Here is a 19,965-nt window from a genome sequence, read left to right as displayed (position 1 = left end):
ACAAGAGTTAGAGTGAATGTGGATTGATGTAATGAAACATGAGGCAAAATAAGAGCTTTTCACTGGCTGACTTTAAAATGAGTAGTGAATAGTGTTGGCCTTTTGTTTCTGCAGTGACAGGAGTAACCATGAGAAGTCTGATATCTCCACTGTAACCTGGCTACTCCAGTCTAATTTTGAAATTTTTTGTCCCTCATCATTTTTTTTCCATTGCATTAAATTCTTGTACAGCAGACTGAGCTGAAGTTGAGTGAAGGTGAAAATTTACTTTCCTGCTTGTTTGTTCCTTTTGCGCAAAGAACAACTCTGCAAAACCTTGACATTCATTGATCCTTTCAGCAACAAAGCTTGCTGCTGAAGAAGTTCATCCAGCAAAAACAAGCTTCTGGCTAACTTTTGGAGCCAGACTCATTTAGGTCCCTTTGGAGGGTATGCTCACTGACCCTTGTTAATGCCAGTACTTCGTGACCTTCTGCTAATTTCTCATTTTCTTCTTCTCTTTTTATCTGCCTAATGATGTAGCGGTTATCGCCGGTGGGGTTATTGGCTTCCTCTTTGCCATTTTCCTCATCCTCCTGTTGGTGTACCGCATGAGAAAGAAGGACGAAGGCAGCTATGACCTAGGGGAGCGCAAGCCCTCTGGCACGGCCTACCAGAAGGCCCCTACCAAGGAGTTTTATGCATGAATGGCAGCAGTGACCGGAAAAGTAATTACACACAAGAGACCGACATCCTGGTATCATTGACGGTAACGAACTTGTTCAGATGAGTTAAAATAAAACCATTGGGGAAAATACTACATAAAAGGAAAACTATTACATAGAGTAATGTTATAAAGACCTTTTTTCTTTCTTTTTTAATGCAAAGCCAATCCAGGCTGATTTTAATTAAATTCTAGTGTATTTAAAGGTTTTGTGCATAACAAAAGGCCGAGGGAGATACAACACACAATTTGTAAAACTGGTAAAACTGATTGCATCTTTGAAAGAAGCTGTTTCAGTTACTGACTACTTTTCAACTGTAGCAGTATGTATTTGTAAAGAAGTTTAAAGTGGATATAATTGAATATAATTGTCCTGTATCCTGTTTTTCTCATTTTGTCACAGCATGTCTGATCTTAAAGTTGTATTTCATTAATTTATATTTTCGGATGTTAAAATTGCTTTTCTGTAGTTTTCATGAAGCTACTATGTCTTCATATTAACTCAGATAATGGAAAATACAATTTTTTTCATCCCCTTCAGGTAATGTTTATTTTGCCATTTATTTCATAGTAAGCTAAAAAAAGGTGAAAGTTTTGCTATTAATTTCTTCATCTTTTTATTTTAATGTAGTTTTAGATTACTCAAAAATGCAGCATTCTCTCAGAGGTAATTGGTATTGAAGATTAGACACAGTGCAAGTGTTGTTTTGAGGAGCCTCATGGATCATGTCTTGATTTATTAGTGATAACGAATCAATTTGTTGTCCCTCTAGTGCGCATTGCTGTTCTGCAGCCTGTTCAGTGTGCAAATCTGCAGTCTTTGTTGTTCTGATGCTGGCCAGGAAGGGTTTTTCCGCTCTGGGTACTTTCACTGAACCTGACTAAGCATTCACCAGTCAACCTGTCAGTGCTCTTAATTTTCTTGTTCCTGTAAGAGTTGCCAACCCAAAACTGTATTCTTGCTCTCTCAGTGTTGATGGTTTGACCTTTTCTCTATGCAGGTTGGGAAATGTCTCTCAGCTCTGTTCTTTGTGAATGCTGGACAAATGCTGTACAGAGTGTGCTATGGTCACTTGGGGTGGATTTGTCTCCCAGAAGCAGTGATCAGGTTTGATGGTGGGGAGGGGTCTTTCAGCAGGACTTGTTTTTTCTCAAAAAACCCATACCTCTAACAGAAGCTCAAATGCTGAGATGAGGGCATGCTCTTCTGCCATTCTGTGCAACCTATTCCACTGAGACCACAGTTTGAGAACACAATGTTCACTAGAGGAACAAAGTCTTCACTTCCAGGCCATACTGTCAGAAATCCTCCTTGACCCAGTACACCCCTGGAAGCTAGATGCAGTATTGTAAGTAGAACAGCTTGCACATGTTTAATTTTTTTCTGGAAGTTCAGAGCAGCTCAGACAGTAATAAGCCTTGTGATATTGAGAGAACCAGGTGACCTCGCACCACCGAGCATCACGGAGCTGTTGTGGCTCTTGCCTCTTTGTGCTCAGCCCACAGCTGCAGCCCTTTCAAGATTTCAGGAAGAAAAGAAGTACCGAGAAGCAGAACCAAACCCAAAGACTTACAGTATTCTTGCCATTGCTGCATATTTCGTTGGCCACATTTTTACACTTTTTCTTTCATTTTGTCCATTAGTCTTATTTTTATTAGAGACCTGACCGTTGAGTCCAACTGCTTAATAGTATATGGGAAATAATGTATAACTATATATTCACAAATGTTTTAAGCCTTTAAAGTGCCTACCATTCTGAAATGTGCTTGTTCCTATTGGGGTTGAAAAAGATATGTGTAACAGAATGGTGAAACGACTGGTGTTCTAAAAGCACAGGTGACTGTAATGGTGACTTTTTTTTAGTCTTAAGGAGGCAGACAATATTGTACCTATAATTTCAACACACTACTGAATAAACATTGTGGCCTAATATTGACACTGCTTGTGGTGGTGTTTGTGTCCTCTCCTGTCTCCTGCCTTCATTTCTTCCTCGTGGTCACACTTTCAGGCTTCCCTTATGTCATTTTGCTCCAGCTAAACATTTTTTTTTTTATTTAATTTCATTAAATTTCTGTCAGTGTTGAATAATACCTTACTTAACAGTGAGCACCTCAGTGGTGCTAGTAGCCTTTAGAACACTTTCAGTTCACTTCAGCTGTGCTTTTTCTTTTGTAAAGCATAGCATAGTTACATAATGCATCTGGGATGCAAAGGACAGATTTAAATAAGTTGGGCTTGCCACCCTGTAATCAGACTACATGTCAGTTAGTGTATTTATTATGTTTGGCATTTCCGTAAAGTACAGCCTCTGTCCAGTACATCATTACAATTTTAAGAGGGGGAACCAAAAGCCGTTGAAGTGCAAGCCTCTCACGACAACTTCAGATAGCTTTATTTCCCACTTACCATTGCACTGGCAAAATGGACACATTAAGTGAGAAACAACACTTTTCTTGTGAAAAGAGCTAAACACAATTGCTGCTGCGTTGGGAGCCAAAATAAAGTCTGGATTCCCTGTTTGTGTTACACTGATGGCCCCATTCATTTTAGTTTTTTTTTTTTTTTTTTTTTTTTTTAACTTAATGGATTTGGTCTTACCTTCACATAGAAGAACAATGCTGTACTAACCACAGCGTTCCTGACAAATAGTTTTCAAAATTCTGCTTGTCTCTAAATTATATGCGTACAGTCCAATGTATCCATATCAGAAACTGCTGGTTCCATGCCAGCAAGTGTTACAGTTGTAAAAAAAAAAGAAAAAAAATTTGCTTTATAATCTGTTTAACACACCTAGTTAGTTCAGATTACTTATATATATATATATAAATTGGTCATTATACCTTTATTTAATTTTGTATGTGAAACCTTAATCACCAATCCTTAATATAAACATCACAATATTTACACTTATTTATTTAGCAGAATATAATATACAGTATAAACACAAATTTCACTTCTTGGATAGCCTTTTGAGGAAGGTAGGTATTTTGTACAGGATCAATGTTTAATTATTCGGTTACAATAAAATACTGTATTTATTATAAGCTATGTATGTTTAGCGGTACAATTGTGGTTGCTCTAAATGCTCCTCTTGAATGCCTTGTTGCATGACTATTTCTCTGTGAAACATTTATTCCTTGTCGATTTCAAGGGCATAAGAAGAGGCTGGTTCTAGCCTTTATGGATCAATGTCATTTTTCCACTAGTATGAGCCCACAGTAGATGCTTGACTGCGGAATTTAGTCTAGTTTTGTCCTCGTGGTCAATGTACAGGTAAAGGGCAGTGGAAGAAAAAAAAGACTTTCAGGTTTAAGAGGGAAAATACAAGGTTTTAAACACTACACTCTTTATTAAAGAACTTGTGGAAGAGCATCATTTTTAATAGAAGAAAATGTGGCATTTTTAAAAAAGATTTACAATGGATGTGTAATTTAGGTAAGCGGTAAATGCAGCCAAGGAGTGTGTGTGTGTGTGTGTGTGTGTGTGTGTGTGTGTGCGCGTGCGCACATTCAATGGTCTCGGTTGTGTATAGATCTCCACCCAGGTAACGGAAACACTGGAAATAACAGCAGTTTCGTCCCACCTCAGGTTCAGTCCTAAACCCCTTTTTGTCCTATTGTCTTACGTCAGGGTTTTTGTACACTTCGGCAGGTGAAAAATGTCCCATTTAACTGTTCATCGTGTTCCTTCTCTGTTTGTGTCAGGTTTTTAAACCTTTGACGTTACCTTCAGCGGAGGTGCATCCAGGGGGAGGCGTCTCCGTCCTGTCGGGAAGCACATTGCGGCAACCTGCGCGAACACAGAGCAGACCGATCCCTCCGCGGTGCGTGCCATGTGTCTGCGCCGTCGGTCCGTTTCACGTGTGTGTGGGGAGGTGTGCTTGGCTGTTTCACCGTGTGATTTTGCTGGACGGGTGGCCAAGGGGAAAAAGCGCAAAGGAAAGAGGCCTGGTCTGCCTGGGAACAAAAGCCACAGGGGCATCTCTCCTCGACACAGAACTAATTCAATAAAGCGAGCGGCCATCTCTCTCAGATGGGGTCAAATCATGCAGAAACTTAGCGAAAAGGGCTTCCAAAATAAACAGTGTCAAACCTAATAACAGGCGGTGAATGGGGGCGGGGCTTGGGGCAAACCGGGAAATGTACTGAGTCGGTGTGTTGGTAAATCTTCTCCTTCTGCTCCACCTTTATCCCCGTTGGAAACAAATTACAAGTGTACTTTTCAAAGCTCTGTATTTTTCCATGTGTCTGCTTAGCATTTAATAACTGTTTTATTAGTGCTTCATAAGAAAGCAGTATAAATACATTGCAATGTGGTAAAACGATCTAAAGTACATTCAGACACGTACTGTGAACTTATTCCCATATCCAGAATCCCAGAAAAGGAATTTGCACCTAAATAAACTGATTTTTTAGCACACAGGCTCATTTGATGTTCTCTTCTAGAAAACGTTATAGAGGAATAAACATTGGCAGTGGGCTATTTCATTTTCCTGATGAATTTCCTTTTCTGAAATTACTTTTCAGGTTTATCTGAGAATCTTGAAATAAGGAAAACACAAGTATGCATTATTTTTTTCTACAGGTAACCACAAACTACAACCCAGGAAAATTCAATGCACTTTATATTGCTGAACTGTATTTTCTGGCCACCTGTTTTATAGCTTTTGTTTGCCATTTTCCAGACCTACGATTATTCCCTGCAGTTTTCCCCATCCCTCATGTGACTCCGTAGGTTTTATGTTTACTACTTCTGTCTGTTTTTATCCAGTTTTATGATCTATACTCTGTAAATGCCCTATAAAATAAAATTAATTCCTTTCGGCACCAACAATATGCAGCGCAATCTAAAACAAATGAAAACGCCACTCAATGTAATATTCATCAACGGTAAAAAATACCGTGGTTTGAAACCTTTCAGTGGTTTAGTTGGTGGCTGAATTGGAGCACAGATTTAACGTTTCCTCGTCGTCATTAATTATGAACATTTTTTTTCTCTTAAAAGCTACATCATGAGAAAAATTCCTACTTTTACGTTTATAATCATGGCTTATTGGGAACTGCTTGGCCCATCTGTTTGATGGCGATGAGCTCAGAAGCCGACGTCTGCTGTCCGCACTAGTCTCCCGACTATGGGAAAGCACATATTGACTCTGTGGAAAGGTGGAAAAACAACAGCCTTATGTGGGTCTACATGATTAAAATACTTCACTTATATACTCTGCATTAGCGGCCTTACTCAAGAGTAAAATGACTTTGAGCTGAAAATTAATTATACACCCACACGCAGACAACATGCTCAGTATATTGAAATGACAAGTTACTCAATACGCTATTTAATTATTCCAGTCCTTGATTAAACCATGTCTGATTATAAACTCAGTTTTGACGCTGCAGTGTCTTGTAAGGGGGCTGGAATTTCTTTCTGTTGAGTAGAGTCTCTACCATCTCTTACCGTGTCTTATAGCTTAGAAAGGAAAAGTCCAGGGGAAGACTTTTGACATCAGAAATATATACTAACTTGTGTAAGTGACCATTTGCTTCAGCTCAGATGGTGAGTCAGCGCATTCCATAGTTAAAAATGTTGTCGTTGACATATAACCCCAAAGTGAATGTTTAAACAGAACAACTAGGCTTAGTCTCAGCTCCCACTTTAGAACGGATCAAGTTGTTTTGACTTGTTAAGTATGGAGTCGTGTGTGTTTGAAAGTGGTCATGCAAGGTGTTTATCCAGCAGAGAACATCGCTGACCAGAATCCCAATGACAATCAATATTTGTCTTGACATCAGGTGTCGAGAGAGAGGCTCTGTAAACATTGCCTTCGAAATTGAATTTCCAAGAGCAAGTCAGATATCATTCTTTTCATTATTTCCCCTTGAACCGTCTGAATATAATTTACCTTCCTGGGATGAAAAGACAATTCCTTGTGAACTTTTGTAACACTAATGGTTCCACCTCTTTATTAATCAATAATAAAATGGTTCGACCTCTTACAGTCTCAATAAAATAAGCAGTGGTAATATCTATGCTAATCTTCCCAGCAGCTCTTGGTCTGTAGTGGAAGTTACAAGCAAATCAGTCTCAAAACTTAGACCACACACACACACACACAGAGTCTGAAACCACTTATCCTAAGCTGGGTTGCAGTGAACCTGAGCCGAACCCAGCAACACAGGGCATGAGGCTGGAGGGGACTCGCTCAGGATGGGACGCCAGTCCATCACAAGGCACCCCAAGCAGGACTCAAACCCAAGACCTGCTAGACAGCAGGACACAGCCAAACCCATTGCACCACCATGCCCCCTGAACTTAGACCAGAAAAGCTCATATCATCCTCCTTTTCACATGTTTAAACTAAGTGTACCCCTCTGTGTCAGTGGAATGGATTGGTGCTCATGCAGCAAGGGACGATAGTTTTTGGAAATGAAGCCTTGCGCACTTTTTTGAATCTGCTGTCTGTCAGTTGGCTGGACTCACACAAGGGGGGGATTTCAGTCTCCAGGCCAGGCTGCTTGAGAAGAATGCTCTTTGAAGTGCGCTGCATTGCTCAGAGACCCGAGTCTTCGCACAAAATGCACTTGTGTCAGGATACAGGTATGGATCGCAGTGTCTGTAACGCCTCCTTACCTGCTAGGTTTTGATGTATGTGCTCTTGTGTGTGTGTGTGTGTGTGTGTGTGTGTGTGTGTGTGTGTTTTGGGGGTTGATGGCATTGCCACTATCATTCAGTACTGGGGAGAAAGTTCACTGCATGACTCACTGTTCTGTTGTCTTAACCAAGTGAGGTCTGGGGACAGTCTAAATATCTACTGTCTGCATTTTGTTCAATTTCTCAATTCAGTGACACGTACAGTAGCAGTACAAAAAAAAATCAGAGTCCACTTGGCATGTCACTAGTGTTTTTTCTCAAGACTTTTTTTTTCAACAGGTTTCATCAGGAACTGAGTGTCTCACCAGCTCTTCTGCAGCAGGTCCCAGAGAGGACAGTAGGACAACTGTATGTTGCTTTGCTTTTGTCCCACACAGGTGTTGCCCAGGTGGACTCACTTTTTACTGGTACTGCATACTGCTTCTGTAATTGAAACACCTTGTTGAATATCCTCATGTGCAATAATAATGATTATGTGCATATATTTAATGTTGTGTTTAAGAGCCACACTTTCCATAAGGCCTGTGAAACATTGACTGTTATAAGCACTATGTGACATCTGATATAAACTTAATGGACATCTCTGCCAGTTGTTTGTTGCTGGTAAAAAAAAAAACTATTATTCTGACCTATTGAAAGGCACAATGTTGGACTGTGTCAAGTACAGCACACATAATGACAGCTTATGTCAAATGACAGGGTGTCATTTCATATAAATATTGATGTCACTTTGGTGTAATGAACCCAGTTAAATTTGCATGCACTTCCTTGAGGACAAAAAAGGCTTAAATGCAATAAACAGAAGCTTTGCCAGCCTTTTCTGTGTTGCACATAATCAGCCCATTGAAGATTTACAATGGCTTTCAAGAACTGAGCTTCCTTGCTGGAGCTGCAAGTTCTCCCCTGGAGACAGATGGGCGGACAACAGGTGGTGAGGTAATACCTCGCTTGGCTTTGAAAGCTCAGACGTGCACCTGGGGGAAGGGGACGTCAGTTGAAGATCTGAGTTTGGGACCTGGAGCCTTGGAATGTGCCTGGACAGGTAGGAGGTGTTCACCCCGAGGTCAATGAGACCCCCTCCCACTTAGGGCACGGAGAATGGAGGCAATGAGTTATATCACATATCCATATTCCAGGTGCACATTGAGCGTCATGCTGGACTGGGACCAAGTGGAAACCAACAAACAATATCCACGATTAAGTGATTTTTCCTCTCTCTTTAAAGGATTTGTATTGTAGCCCTTATAACTGGGATTAGTACTGACAGCATGACAGCAAAATACATCCGTTTATAGTTATTTATTAAGCTATTCGGTATCGACTACAAGGTTTATTAGGCTGTAGTCTTTTCAGCAGTCACACTTGGAGCACGTTAATGCTGCGAAAAATCACTTTTGCCTTTGTTTTGAAACCAAAGGCGCCTGTTCCGCCCCCTGTTCATGAGTCAGAGAAACGTAACGAAGAGCACTGCTGTCAAGGTCCTTGGCAAGTCGGAGAGAACTGGAGAACCCGGGAGCATTTGAGTGAAGGAAGCCAAAGCGTGAGGGAAGGCTCTTACAAAGCTGTTTGCAGCAGCAGCGCGCCAGGCTTGCTGGAAGGACCGTGGCTCCTTTTTAGCTGCCGTTACCCTTGAATGAGTTGCCAAAGCGATTTCAAGGTTTGAGATCCTGCAGTGTCACCGTATGCTCAGCAAGCATCCTCGTGGTCCTCTTGTAAATGATTTAATGAGCAGTATTTTTAGGCCCAGTTATTTTAAATGAGGTATTCATCACACGGTTCTGTGCGAGCTGTTCAGGATGCCTTCATTTCCAAATTAGCAAAATTGGGGAAAAAAAAAAAAAACATTTACCACAGGTATTTAAAAGAACTGATTACTTTATATGTGCGTTTTTAGTGGTTGCATTTCTAAGTATACCTGCTGTTATATTAAACAATGTTTGGAGTACAGTAGAAGCAAAAGTGAAACCATTGATATTTATCTGATGATTTCATTACCGTGGCAGGCATGGCGGGTTCAGCTGCTGCTCGCCATGTGGCGGGTCTGGGGTTCGAGTCCTGCTTGGGATGCCTTGCGACGGACTGGCGTCCCGTCCTGGGTGTGTCCCCTCCCCCTCCAGCCTTGAGCCCTGTGTTGCCGGGTTAGGCTTCGACTCCCCACGACCCCGTATGGGACAAGTGGTTGTTGACAATTGATAGACAGATTTCATTATGTTTATCTGGTAAGATTGATGCTTGAGAATATTGTAGAATTTTTTGTTTTTGTTATTTTGAAATTCTGTTGTTGTTTTAAAGCGTCGCCATTTACACGGAGCCTTGTCCAAACATTGCCCTCATCTCTATAGTCAACTTAGCAGTCATCGATATGCTCTAAATTAGTTGGCATCTCCAATGACTTCAAGACATTTTCCCATGTTGAGTTAGAGCCATATAGACATACCTTCATTTATTTACCCGACACCTCTGTCCAGGGTATCTTACAGCATCAGATAACCAGCTTTACAATGATTGACCCAGTAATAATGCAGGGTATTCTTACTGTATCACTTCAGGGTAAGTATAAGTGAGGGAACTACAGCGCAGACCCTTCTGATTATATTTTCCTGACAAAATTCATGTTCTTTCTCAGTATTTATGACAAAAAGCAATTTGAGCTCAGTATTAATTTACGGTCAACTTTAGACATGAATGAACGGGTGGATTAAACACAGTCCCTGGCCGCACACACACCTAAAGCCAACATCCGTTTTGTACGTAGCCAAACAAACACGACAAAGCAGGAGAAAACTAACCCTGTTGTATTCATCGCTGAGTGAAAGATGATATAATTTGTTTACCGCCACTTTTGGCTCATACTTCAACCCTTGCTTCTTAAGTCTGTGTCACAGGTGTGCGTGCTGATATGTTGTGTTTATATCCATCAAGCTTTTCACGCTGAACAGTATTTGGTGGAGAAAAGTCTCTTTGATTTGATCACTAATGGCTGTAATGATAGAGCGGGTTACATGCCTTTGATAGTGCTGTTAGGGTTACGCCTTGCTGTATAAGGGCGACACCATTAAAGCGAAATGAATCATTAGCTGCAGCAGGAAAGGAGGATGCTCTAGTGCCATTTTGGCATCCTGAATGATGCTCCTGGAGGAAACGATGGAGCAGAAAAACGCAAGACGTCTCTTCCAGCATTGCTGTCCCCTACAAAAGAAGCTGTCTTCTGTTCTCTCACTTCCCTAACTCTTTTGATACAGCACTTTATTTGCAATTTATAACCCACTTCAAACCACTTGCTGATTTCTTTTATGAAGTCAATAAAATACGGCAATTATTAATAATCTTTCTCTTCTGCTTGCGCTCTTTATGCCGTAGCCTTGAAAGTCAAGATACATCTTTTTTTAAAAAGAAATTCTGCATCCAGCTGTTTTCACTTCAAAATGTGGACTAGTGGATGTTCGAGTTGTGCTGAAGTTGCTGTATGTGTGAAGCTGGTCTGCGCATGAAGCAAAGATTGCTAGAAATTATTGTGCCCATAAATGATTCTTTCTCCAAGTGGCAAATAAATAATTGATCAGCATTGTTATTTTTTTGGGCCATTATCGTAATTATTTTCGCACATCATTGTTGTTGCACCTCGGCGTTCTGAAGCCGATCATCAGAGCCCTGCCGGTTTCTGTCGGGAAGCGCAAAGATGTTGAATGTGCTGCTCACGTCGCGCTCTCCCTGTTCTACATGTCCTCAGTGGCCTGTGCAGAAGCAGTTTTAAAAACGTCTTGTTTTATGTTGTCTGATTTCACCGAAGCTGAGAACAAAGCTTACAAGCAATCACTCAGATTGTTTTACTGTAGGTGAACTCAGCCCTGTGCGTGAGTCGCTACCGTACATTTAGCACACCTGAGCGTGTGTCATGCGTGATGAAACGAATAAGCGTGAAATTAAAGCATGCCTTTATGCATCGATTATGAAAGCGCGGAGACGGTAAGCGCTGGACTAGAGTTACTGTACATGCAATGCAGTTTGATGCTTTAATCTACTGTAGTTTCCAGACACATCACCCTTCAATGGGAAGGAATCATACTTCCGCTGTACTATTTGTACTATCTGTATTTACACTAAATTGAAATGAGAAAATGCAGCACGGTGGAGCATCAATTTAGTGTGAACGGAATCGGAATCAGAATAGGAATCCGATTTATTTGGCCAAGTATGCGCACACACAGGGGATTTGCCTTCGATTCCCAGTGACTCATAGTGTAGAGTACACCAAAAAAAACACTAACATACATATACACACATATCAACATACATACGTACAACATCTGCAAAGATGCATTGACAGTGCCTGAGAATAAGAGAAAATAATGAGGGATGGAATAAATAACGAGGGAGGGAATAAATAAGAGGGAGAAGGTATCGCACAGACTAAGAAATAATCAGCTGTTCATGGACATAAGAGCGTGGGCAAAGCAACTCTTTTTGTATCTGGTTGTTTTGGTGCACAGTGATCTGCAGCGCCTGCTGGGTGGAAGAAGTTCAAAAGAGCCGTGGCCCGGGTGAGAGGGGTCCGTCACGATTTTCCCTGCCCGTCTCCTGGTTCTGGAGGAGTACAGGTCCCGGAGGCAGGGCGGTCTGGGACCAGTGACCTTTTCTGCAGACCTGACTATACAGTGCAGCCTGTAATTTTCTTGTTTGGTTGCTGATCCAAACCAGACTGTGATGGAGGAGCTGAGTACAGACTCAAGGACTGCTGTGTAGAACTGGATCAGCAGCTCCTTTGGCAGGTTGAGCTTCATCAGCTGGTGTAGGAAGCGCATCCTCTGCTGGGCCTTTTTAGTGATGGGCACCGTGTTGGTCTTCCACTTTAGGTCCTGAGAAATTGTAGATCCTAGGAACTTAAAGGTGTCCACCACTGATACAGCATGACCATAAATAAGGGTAGTTTCGCTACAGTGAAACCGTTTAAACGTGGACACGTTCACAGAGTTGCATTCTGAAGCATTAATCATTTTATACTCTGTGCACAACATACAGTAACAGAACCAAACACAATGCGCTTAACAAGCGTTTGCATTTGGATCCGAGTTAAGATGGGATTAGAGCCGAGGTTGAGATGAAAGGCCAGAAAACAACAGTTATCGGATGTGTAATTCCTGGGAGCGCGCTGCAGTTACCGCGGCGATCAAAGCACACGTCTCTGAGTCATGCCACGCAGCCTACAATTCATCATACTTTAATATTCAAAAATGTACAATTTATTGCACGTAGCTACAGTATCTACTTGTTTCATGTAGGGAACAAAATCAAAAGAAATTACAAAATGTTTATGAAATGCTTTATATTTTGCCATCCCTTGGACATTGTGACTTTGGCAGATTATTCTGATATGCTTAAGCGCTTATCCAATTGTTCTCGACCATAAAGAAGAAATCCTCCATTTCTAAGGAGATTTCGGCAGAGTTTTCCGAGGACAGCTTGCGTTCTGCTTTTAAATGGTTTCAAGGAACAAGTGAATAACCAATGTTTTCATATAATTGCTCTGTCTTCTGCATGTTAAAATTCTCAGGGTGCAGCGGAAACTCGGACTTGAGCAGAAATTAATCCGACGCTTGACTGGATATGTGTTTTTTAGGGCTTCAAATATTTATCCATATTGACATTAAACTATAATACACACTTTAACCTTCTTGGTACTTATTTATACATTCTGACTTTAATTAGAAGAACTGAGTGTGATTTACAGACTCGTTGGAGGTGCTTTGGGATTTGGGCCAGCAGGTGGCGTAGTGGTTAGGGCCTTCGCATAAAAATCCGAAGGACTCCGGGTTCAGTCTCACTTGTGCTCTCGTACCCTTGATGAAGAGACGTATCCTGACTTACTTTAGCAAAAATACCCTGTTATATGAATTGGTGCATAATTGCGAGCAGCTGTAAGTAGCCTTGGGCAAAGGTGTCAGCACAATAAGTAGTTATAATTCTCTTTGCCTGCCCATTTTGTATATCTGACTCTATATCGTGTATCTGACATGCATACTGTATGTGTGTTTTATTTGCTATCGCTTTGGTTGCTGATTGCAACACTTCCGCTATTAGCCTTAATTTACATTTTTAATCCATAGCTAAGTAGTTTGCCTTTGTAGCAATCTTTCTTTGATCACCACTACATAGATTAATGTTGTACTATAGTTCAGATAGCAGTAATGAAATAATTATTTCAGTAATGGACAAGGGAAAATTTTAATTAAAATTGCACTGAAAAGGTAAGAGTCCAGCGCAGTGGACGCCGCACTCTCACTAAGATACTCTATGTACCATGATCACGGAGGACACTGCCGGCTGTGGATTCTCGTTGCGTCCGACACCTTCGGATCCACACATATGTGTACTAACGCAAAGTCACTCGTTGGGGTGCCCTGTATTACATTGAAGGATGGTCTTCGCTCACCTTGTTCATGGCACAAAAAGCCCACAGTGTGGACCACGTCAGAGGACCTCAGTAAGAGTACTGTATCAGCCTGCTGACACACTGCGGCATCGCAGGATCCTTGGTGGTGTTGTGCACACATTAAAATGACACGGTAATGTAAAGTCAACAGGAAGGGGTCCAGGGTCCACACAGGCTGGCTTTGATGTCTGCTGACATTTCTGCCAGGGACCAGCAGAAGACCGTGCAAATGGCTCTGTTTGATCAATGGCTTACACCAATTTAACATTGACCAAGGTTCATCTGAGCTGCACAAATTCACGCAGAGCAGCACAGTAGTGAAAATCAAGAGCTTTTAGTGACATTTGCACATGGATTCTTCATAACAGTCCACAAAAGAGTGTTGAGATTTTTCCAAATATCAACAGGTTAAACGCATATGAAAATCCTTTTTGGCGTGTCAAAGACTTAGTGACTGGTGGCTCAATGGTGACATCATTATAAGCAGAAATGGGTAAACAATTATAAGTTGGATAGATAGATAGATAGATAGATAGATCATTGTGTGCTGCTTTGGTGGAAATTGTCAGCTAAATTAGTAATAATACATTTAACTTAGCTGGAGACACTTTCCTGTAAATAACCCTACATGTTAAGCAACCTACAACTATTTAACCATTTATGTAGATGGGTAATTTTTACTGAAACAATTTAGGACAAGTACTTTGCTCAAGGGTGCTAGAGCTGGAAGTGGGATTCGAACATGCAACCTATGGGTCCGAAGACAGCAGCTCTAATCACTACACTCCCAGCTGTCTAATAATAATGATGGTGATGATGATGATGATGATGATGATTTCTTGTAAATTCAAGGACTTAAATGTTTTTCTGTTCAGTCTATCTACGGCTAGCCGACACCCCCACTGCAAACTACGTTTTCGCAGCAGTCACACTCCTCAGATATAGCGAAACACTCATGTAATACCAATACACGCACACAAGAAATGCAGAAAAGGCTGTGCCACAGAGATGTTTCTCGCTGGTGCAGATGAAAGGAGCTCCTGGGGGTGTTTGCTTTGACGTTCGCGGCTGCTGCCCGGTGCACTCGGAACGGTTAAGAGCACAGAGGCACACAATGGCCATCTGCGAGATGAGCGAGTGCTCCTGCATACACTCGCATACGGCCACTCTGTGTGCATCAGAACAGCTGCAGCGCCTAAAGAGTGTGCTTATGGAGATTTGTTTCTAAACACCAGCATAAAACCCATATAAGGATTCCCACATATTAGTTATTGAGTGTATTATTTGTCCATGCATTTGTGATATTAATTTATGTTCATCACAGTTCTCTAGTTTGGGCACCTCATTAGTTATCTGTGTATCGGAAGAAGGTCAACGATAACTTCCTTTGCGTTATTATGGAGGCCAGAGTTAACCAATAAAAAGTTACGCAAACTGTCATCAGAAATATGAATTTAAAAGGTGGTATTTGACCAGAATTAAAATGCGGATGTTTGATCATAATTAAAGTGCAGGTATTTAGGCTGAATGCTCACATATGTTTTCGGGTTGTCCTTTCAAGGAGCTCTGATGCAGATGGTGCAGGGGGGACCCTAAAGGCCAAGACGTAGCTGTGCTGTTGCCCACCAGCTGCGGAGATGTGTAGCGTGACGCCTGTGGCGGGAAGTATTTTTCAAATCTTTTGGTTCTATTCCCAAGAAGCTTGAGGTTTGTAATAAGCAGTTAGAACATCTGGGAGGACATCAGTTCTAGCTCTCATACTGTTTCAGCTGAACTTTGACTGTTGTTCTGCTTCATCGCAATCCAGTGAACTGGTCTTCCCGAGAAGACGAACCGGTTAAGGAAATGTGGGTGTCCCTGGGTTGCCAGCTGTATTCCTGTGAGAAGCCCCCCCATATAGTGCAGTGGTATCTCAGAGCGGGACCTGTCCAGAGTGACGTGGTGTGTTCGGGTTGGTTCCGGCAGGTTCCGGCAGTTTCGGCTTGTTGACTTCAAACGATGAGAAGCCTGGCAACCGTGGCGCTAATCAAACGAGAAGCCTCCATGTGAACTCCGCCGGAAACCTCAGGCACCCAACGGAAATGAAAAGCGGCCCCCCCGCACCTCCACCCAGGCCTTCGTCAAAGGAAAAATTTTCGATTTCACACCGCAGGCTAGTGGCGTGGTGTGATTTTCACACCCTTCTCTCTCCCTTTTTTCGAGCGCTGGGTCCATATTCCTCAAAGCATCCAGTACTTGCTTTAACAACAAAACGGCATCACGGCGCACAGCTCCTCCCGTCTAGACACGTCTTCCTCTGCCCGACTGCCACGTCCACTGAAGCATTAAGTTACATCCCTCCAACGGCTTGTTCTGCAAAGTATTGTGCGGTCTCTGTAGACACACACCCACCTAAAGGACCCTACATCTCTTTGAGCTACTTGTCTAGCCGTCGACACGGCTTGGGAAAGGCTCGAAGCTGGATCTGAAAGTATGACTTTACCGCTGCAGAATGTGACACTCTAGATGTGCCCTGTGTGGCTGCGGGCTGAGGAGATGCAACTCAGTTACTGCTCCCCATCTGGGCTCCTCTGTGTGTGGCACAAAGCAGTCCAGTAAACCTGGGCACTGTTTTACTACCGGCGAACTTAATCAAGGGGGCACGGTGGGTTGTACCGGGTCCTGCTCTCTGGTGGGTCTGGGGGTTCGAGTCCCGCTTGGGGTGCCTTGCGATAGACTGGCATCCCGTCCTGGGTGTGTGTCGCCCCCCTCCAGCCTTATGCCCTGTGTTGCCAGGTTAGGCTCTGGCTCCCTGCGACCCTGCATAGGACAAGCAGTTTCAGACAGTGTGTGTGTGGAACTTAATCGATGCACCCTGTGGACCTCTCTGAGAGTGGTATGGACCGGCTGGTTCCATGTCTATGTCGACCCTCGGTGTTCTGCATAACCGACAGGCAGCATGGGTCAGAATGACCCCATTTCTGACATTAATGTATTGTACCACACTTATTTTTGACCAGCTTCATAAGCAGAAATGGGGGACATTTCTCAGCATAAAAGGATAAGTGTAGCAGAAAATAAACTCTCAAGATGAAGGAGAAAATAGCGTTTTAAAGAGAATTCGGTAGTTAGAAATGAATTCAAGTGCAGCTGTCTACTGAATTTCAGCCGGGTTTCCTGAGCAGGGCTGCTGGGTACGGATAACTCACGTTAATTTGGGTCTGAGACAAAGGCTTAAAAACTGTCGAGACGTGAGGGAGCAACGATTTTACACTGGAATACTGAGTGCTGCTGGACACAAAGCCACAGTTCTGACCCTGCAGACCCTCACAGACATGTCACTAGGCATTACGTCCAAGATTTTCCCCAAAGCAGTTTACAATGAGCAGAATATCTATCTATCTATCTATCTATCTATCTATCTATCTATCTATCTATCTATCATTCTTTGACAATGAAGGATGTTTCAAAGTGAACCTTGCTGTTCAGTGAATGGAAATGTTTGAAGATAAAGCTACAGCATAGCGTCACTTCTGCAGCCCGACTCTGAAAGTGACACCTTAATCAGGTCGGGTTAAATGTACTTCTGCTCTCTTTGCACCTGCGGTCTCTTAAATGTTATACTTTGTGTAGATGTTTTATGATGTAAAACAAATTCAAAGGGTTTCCAAGATGTTAGTCATGGAGCCATGATGTTGGAGTCCTTTGGTATTATGAATGCTTTGAGGCCCAAGCAGCCCCATGAGGGGTCATTTATTCTACTGATAGCAAGACATCACAGCTGCTTTCATTTTTAAACCGATAACCAAAATGTCTCTGGACACTGATCTTCCGCAGATATAGCTTTGGGTCATATGTCACCTTGGATGTATTAATCGGCTAAATAACGATTAAATAATAGATAAGGATATCACTCAAAAAGCACTTTAGAAAAGAAAAGGGTTTGCTTTTCTAGCTGTTCTGGTGTTTCAGCATTACGTGAATGGTTTTTGTTCCACGATTAAACGCCGAAGCGTCACCACCACCGAAAGGATAGTGAGGCGGAGATGGGCGAAGTGCATGATGGGATAAAATGACTGAGCATGGTCTCCAATCTGCGTCCTCGTGACAGTAGACATGCCTATTAGAGGAGCGTGGAGGCATTCCCTCGTGTCAACGCAGGCATTGCCTTTCAGGTCAGAGGCAGGGAGGCGAGCGCAGTGTGCCATCCCTCCGGGAGTTTCTAATGATGTGCTCCGCTGCGCTGCGAGCACTGAGCCCTGCTTGCAGGGCCCTGGGAACAAGTGTCAAACACAGCAGCGACACCGGGGATCCATCCACAGGGGATGGGATTGCAGGTGGTGTGAAAGGTTCTCTGTACCTGACATGTGGTTTTCACTGCATCACGTGCAGGAGGTTAATGAGTGTGTGTGAGTTGCGAGCCATCACTGGGCAACGTGCTGTCCGGTGGCCGAGTTTGTGCATGACCCCACGCCGCCTTTCAGGGAATTATATCCAGGTACGCTGTATGGACACGGAGCTCTTCAATAGTTTTCCCTCTGCAGGGCGATGGATGCTGAGTATGAAACATTGATGATGTCAAGCTGGGTAATAATACGCTCAAGCACCTGCATACGTACATTGGTAGGACAGCAGATTCATAACCTGCACGTAGCTGTTCTCCAGGAACACACAAGTACACACGACACACACCTGTTGATACAGCAACCTGGACTACAATGGTGCCTCTTCGATGAAGTTCTCACCTCTGCACCCAGGTTCGGGGTGACTGTGTAGAACTGGCACAGATGTCACATGGATGGGTCTCTGCAGAAGCCCATTGCATAAGATACACTAAGCTGATTACATGATGGGATTATATGAACGTATGTGTCTTTTGGATGGGGTGGTGAGAGCTCAGCATGGAGAATTCCACCCGTGGGCGTTTCAACTCCCCACACGTTGCTTTTCGGTGCAGAGTCAAAGAGGGATATTTAAAAGTACATTAAAGGCCATTTAAAAATCAAATGTCTCTGCATGTGCTCGTGAAGCACAGTGCCTGGCATTGTCATTAAGTTACACTAATTTCAATAAAGGTTCAATTAGCTGAGCATTAACGGTGCTTCCAAACTACTTTTGAAGGACGGCGAAACTGCGACGTTATGTACCGCCGATCCATGCGATGCAAGTTTTCAGATGATGAGTCACGGGATGTGAGGGAAAATACGGGAATCGACACGGCGCGAATGGTTTCCTCGGGTGCACAGGTTCTGTCTTTTTTTTTTTTTTTTTTTTTCCCCCACAAAAAATAACAAGTATAGAGTTGTGGTGGACTCAGAAATGCTGGTCTATGAAAGATTTATCACCAGCTCTTTAGCTGCAGACTCTTTTAGGAGTCATTAGCCAAGATGGACTGTGATTTGCTGTGTTCAGTAATGACAAAAAAGCTAATGACTGTGTGAACTATCAGAGGGGCACACAAAGTCTCGGTAATGGCGTACTCGGTCTGAGCCGTGTGCGAACAGCTGGAGACCCATTAAGTCAAACTGACATGTTTTGTTGCGTGGGTGTACTGCTGACAATGCCAGGACTGTGCTTTAACTCATTTTATTTGGCTCATACGGAAACATGTGACCCTCCTCATAACTGCTCATCAGAATCCAGTGTTTGCGCGCGACGCAATTTCAGGAAATTCTACACAATCTCAGCACTGTCACCGGCACGCTTCCTTGTCTCATACTAAACTCACATTGCAGAATCTTTCACTGAGACTCCAGCCATAAAGGAAACTAACTGTGTCGCAAACAATGGCAAGAAGCCTTCGATTATGGATCCGGTACATGGGAGCGCATTCTCTCTGATGCATATGTCTAAAATGCGCGTAATTTACCATGATCCCTTTTTGATTTGTTTACAGCAGGTAGGTCAACACAGCGGGCCTCTCACAGTATTGGTTCTGAGGGGAAGGATGCTCGCAGGCTCAACCTGATAGTCTGCTCCGCACAAAGTACAGAGCGGCCACACCGCTCAAATGGTGTCGGGGTACTTAGGGGTGTAAAAGCACTTGCGTGGCAGGTGCTGCTCTATGTCATATGTCCCCAGGTAGCCAATTAGGATACAGATTCTAGAGGCCCTGATGCAAAAAGCACTTTGTACTTCTTACCAGCCCTCGTCTGCGGAGAGGAGCCATGGGACGTGGGTCAGCGGCACAGCGGCACAGCGGCA

General features: G+C 42.9%; 1 protein-coding gene across 1 annotated transcript in view; it reads left to right on the top strand.

Annotated features, from left to right (window-relative positions):
• The window catches only part of sdc2 (syndecan 2), a 34,740-nt gene extending 32,098 nt beyond the window's left edge, over positions 1–2,642 (top strand). Inside the window, exon 5 of the mRNA XM_018731975.2 lies at positions 523–2,642. Within this exon, the coding sequence (XP_018587491.1) occupies positions 523–686 (164 nt within the window). The 3' untranslated portion in view covers positions 687–2,642. The remainder of the gene's footprint in view (positions 1–522) is intronic.
• Positions 2,643–19,965: the final 17,323 nt, after the last annotated feature.

The sequence above is a fragment of the Scleropages formosus genome, chromosome 23 (assembly GCF_900964775.1).
Source record: "Scleropages formosus chromosome 23, fSclFor1.1, whole genome shotgun sequence".
Taxonomy (NCBI): domain Eukaryota; kingdom Metazoa; phylum Chordata; class Actinopteri; order Osteoglossiformes; family Osteoglossidae; genus Scleropages; species Scleropages formosus.
Note: the sequence above shows the minus strand (reverse complement) of the source record. Positions and strands in the feature narration are given on the sequence as shown.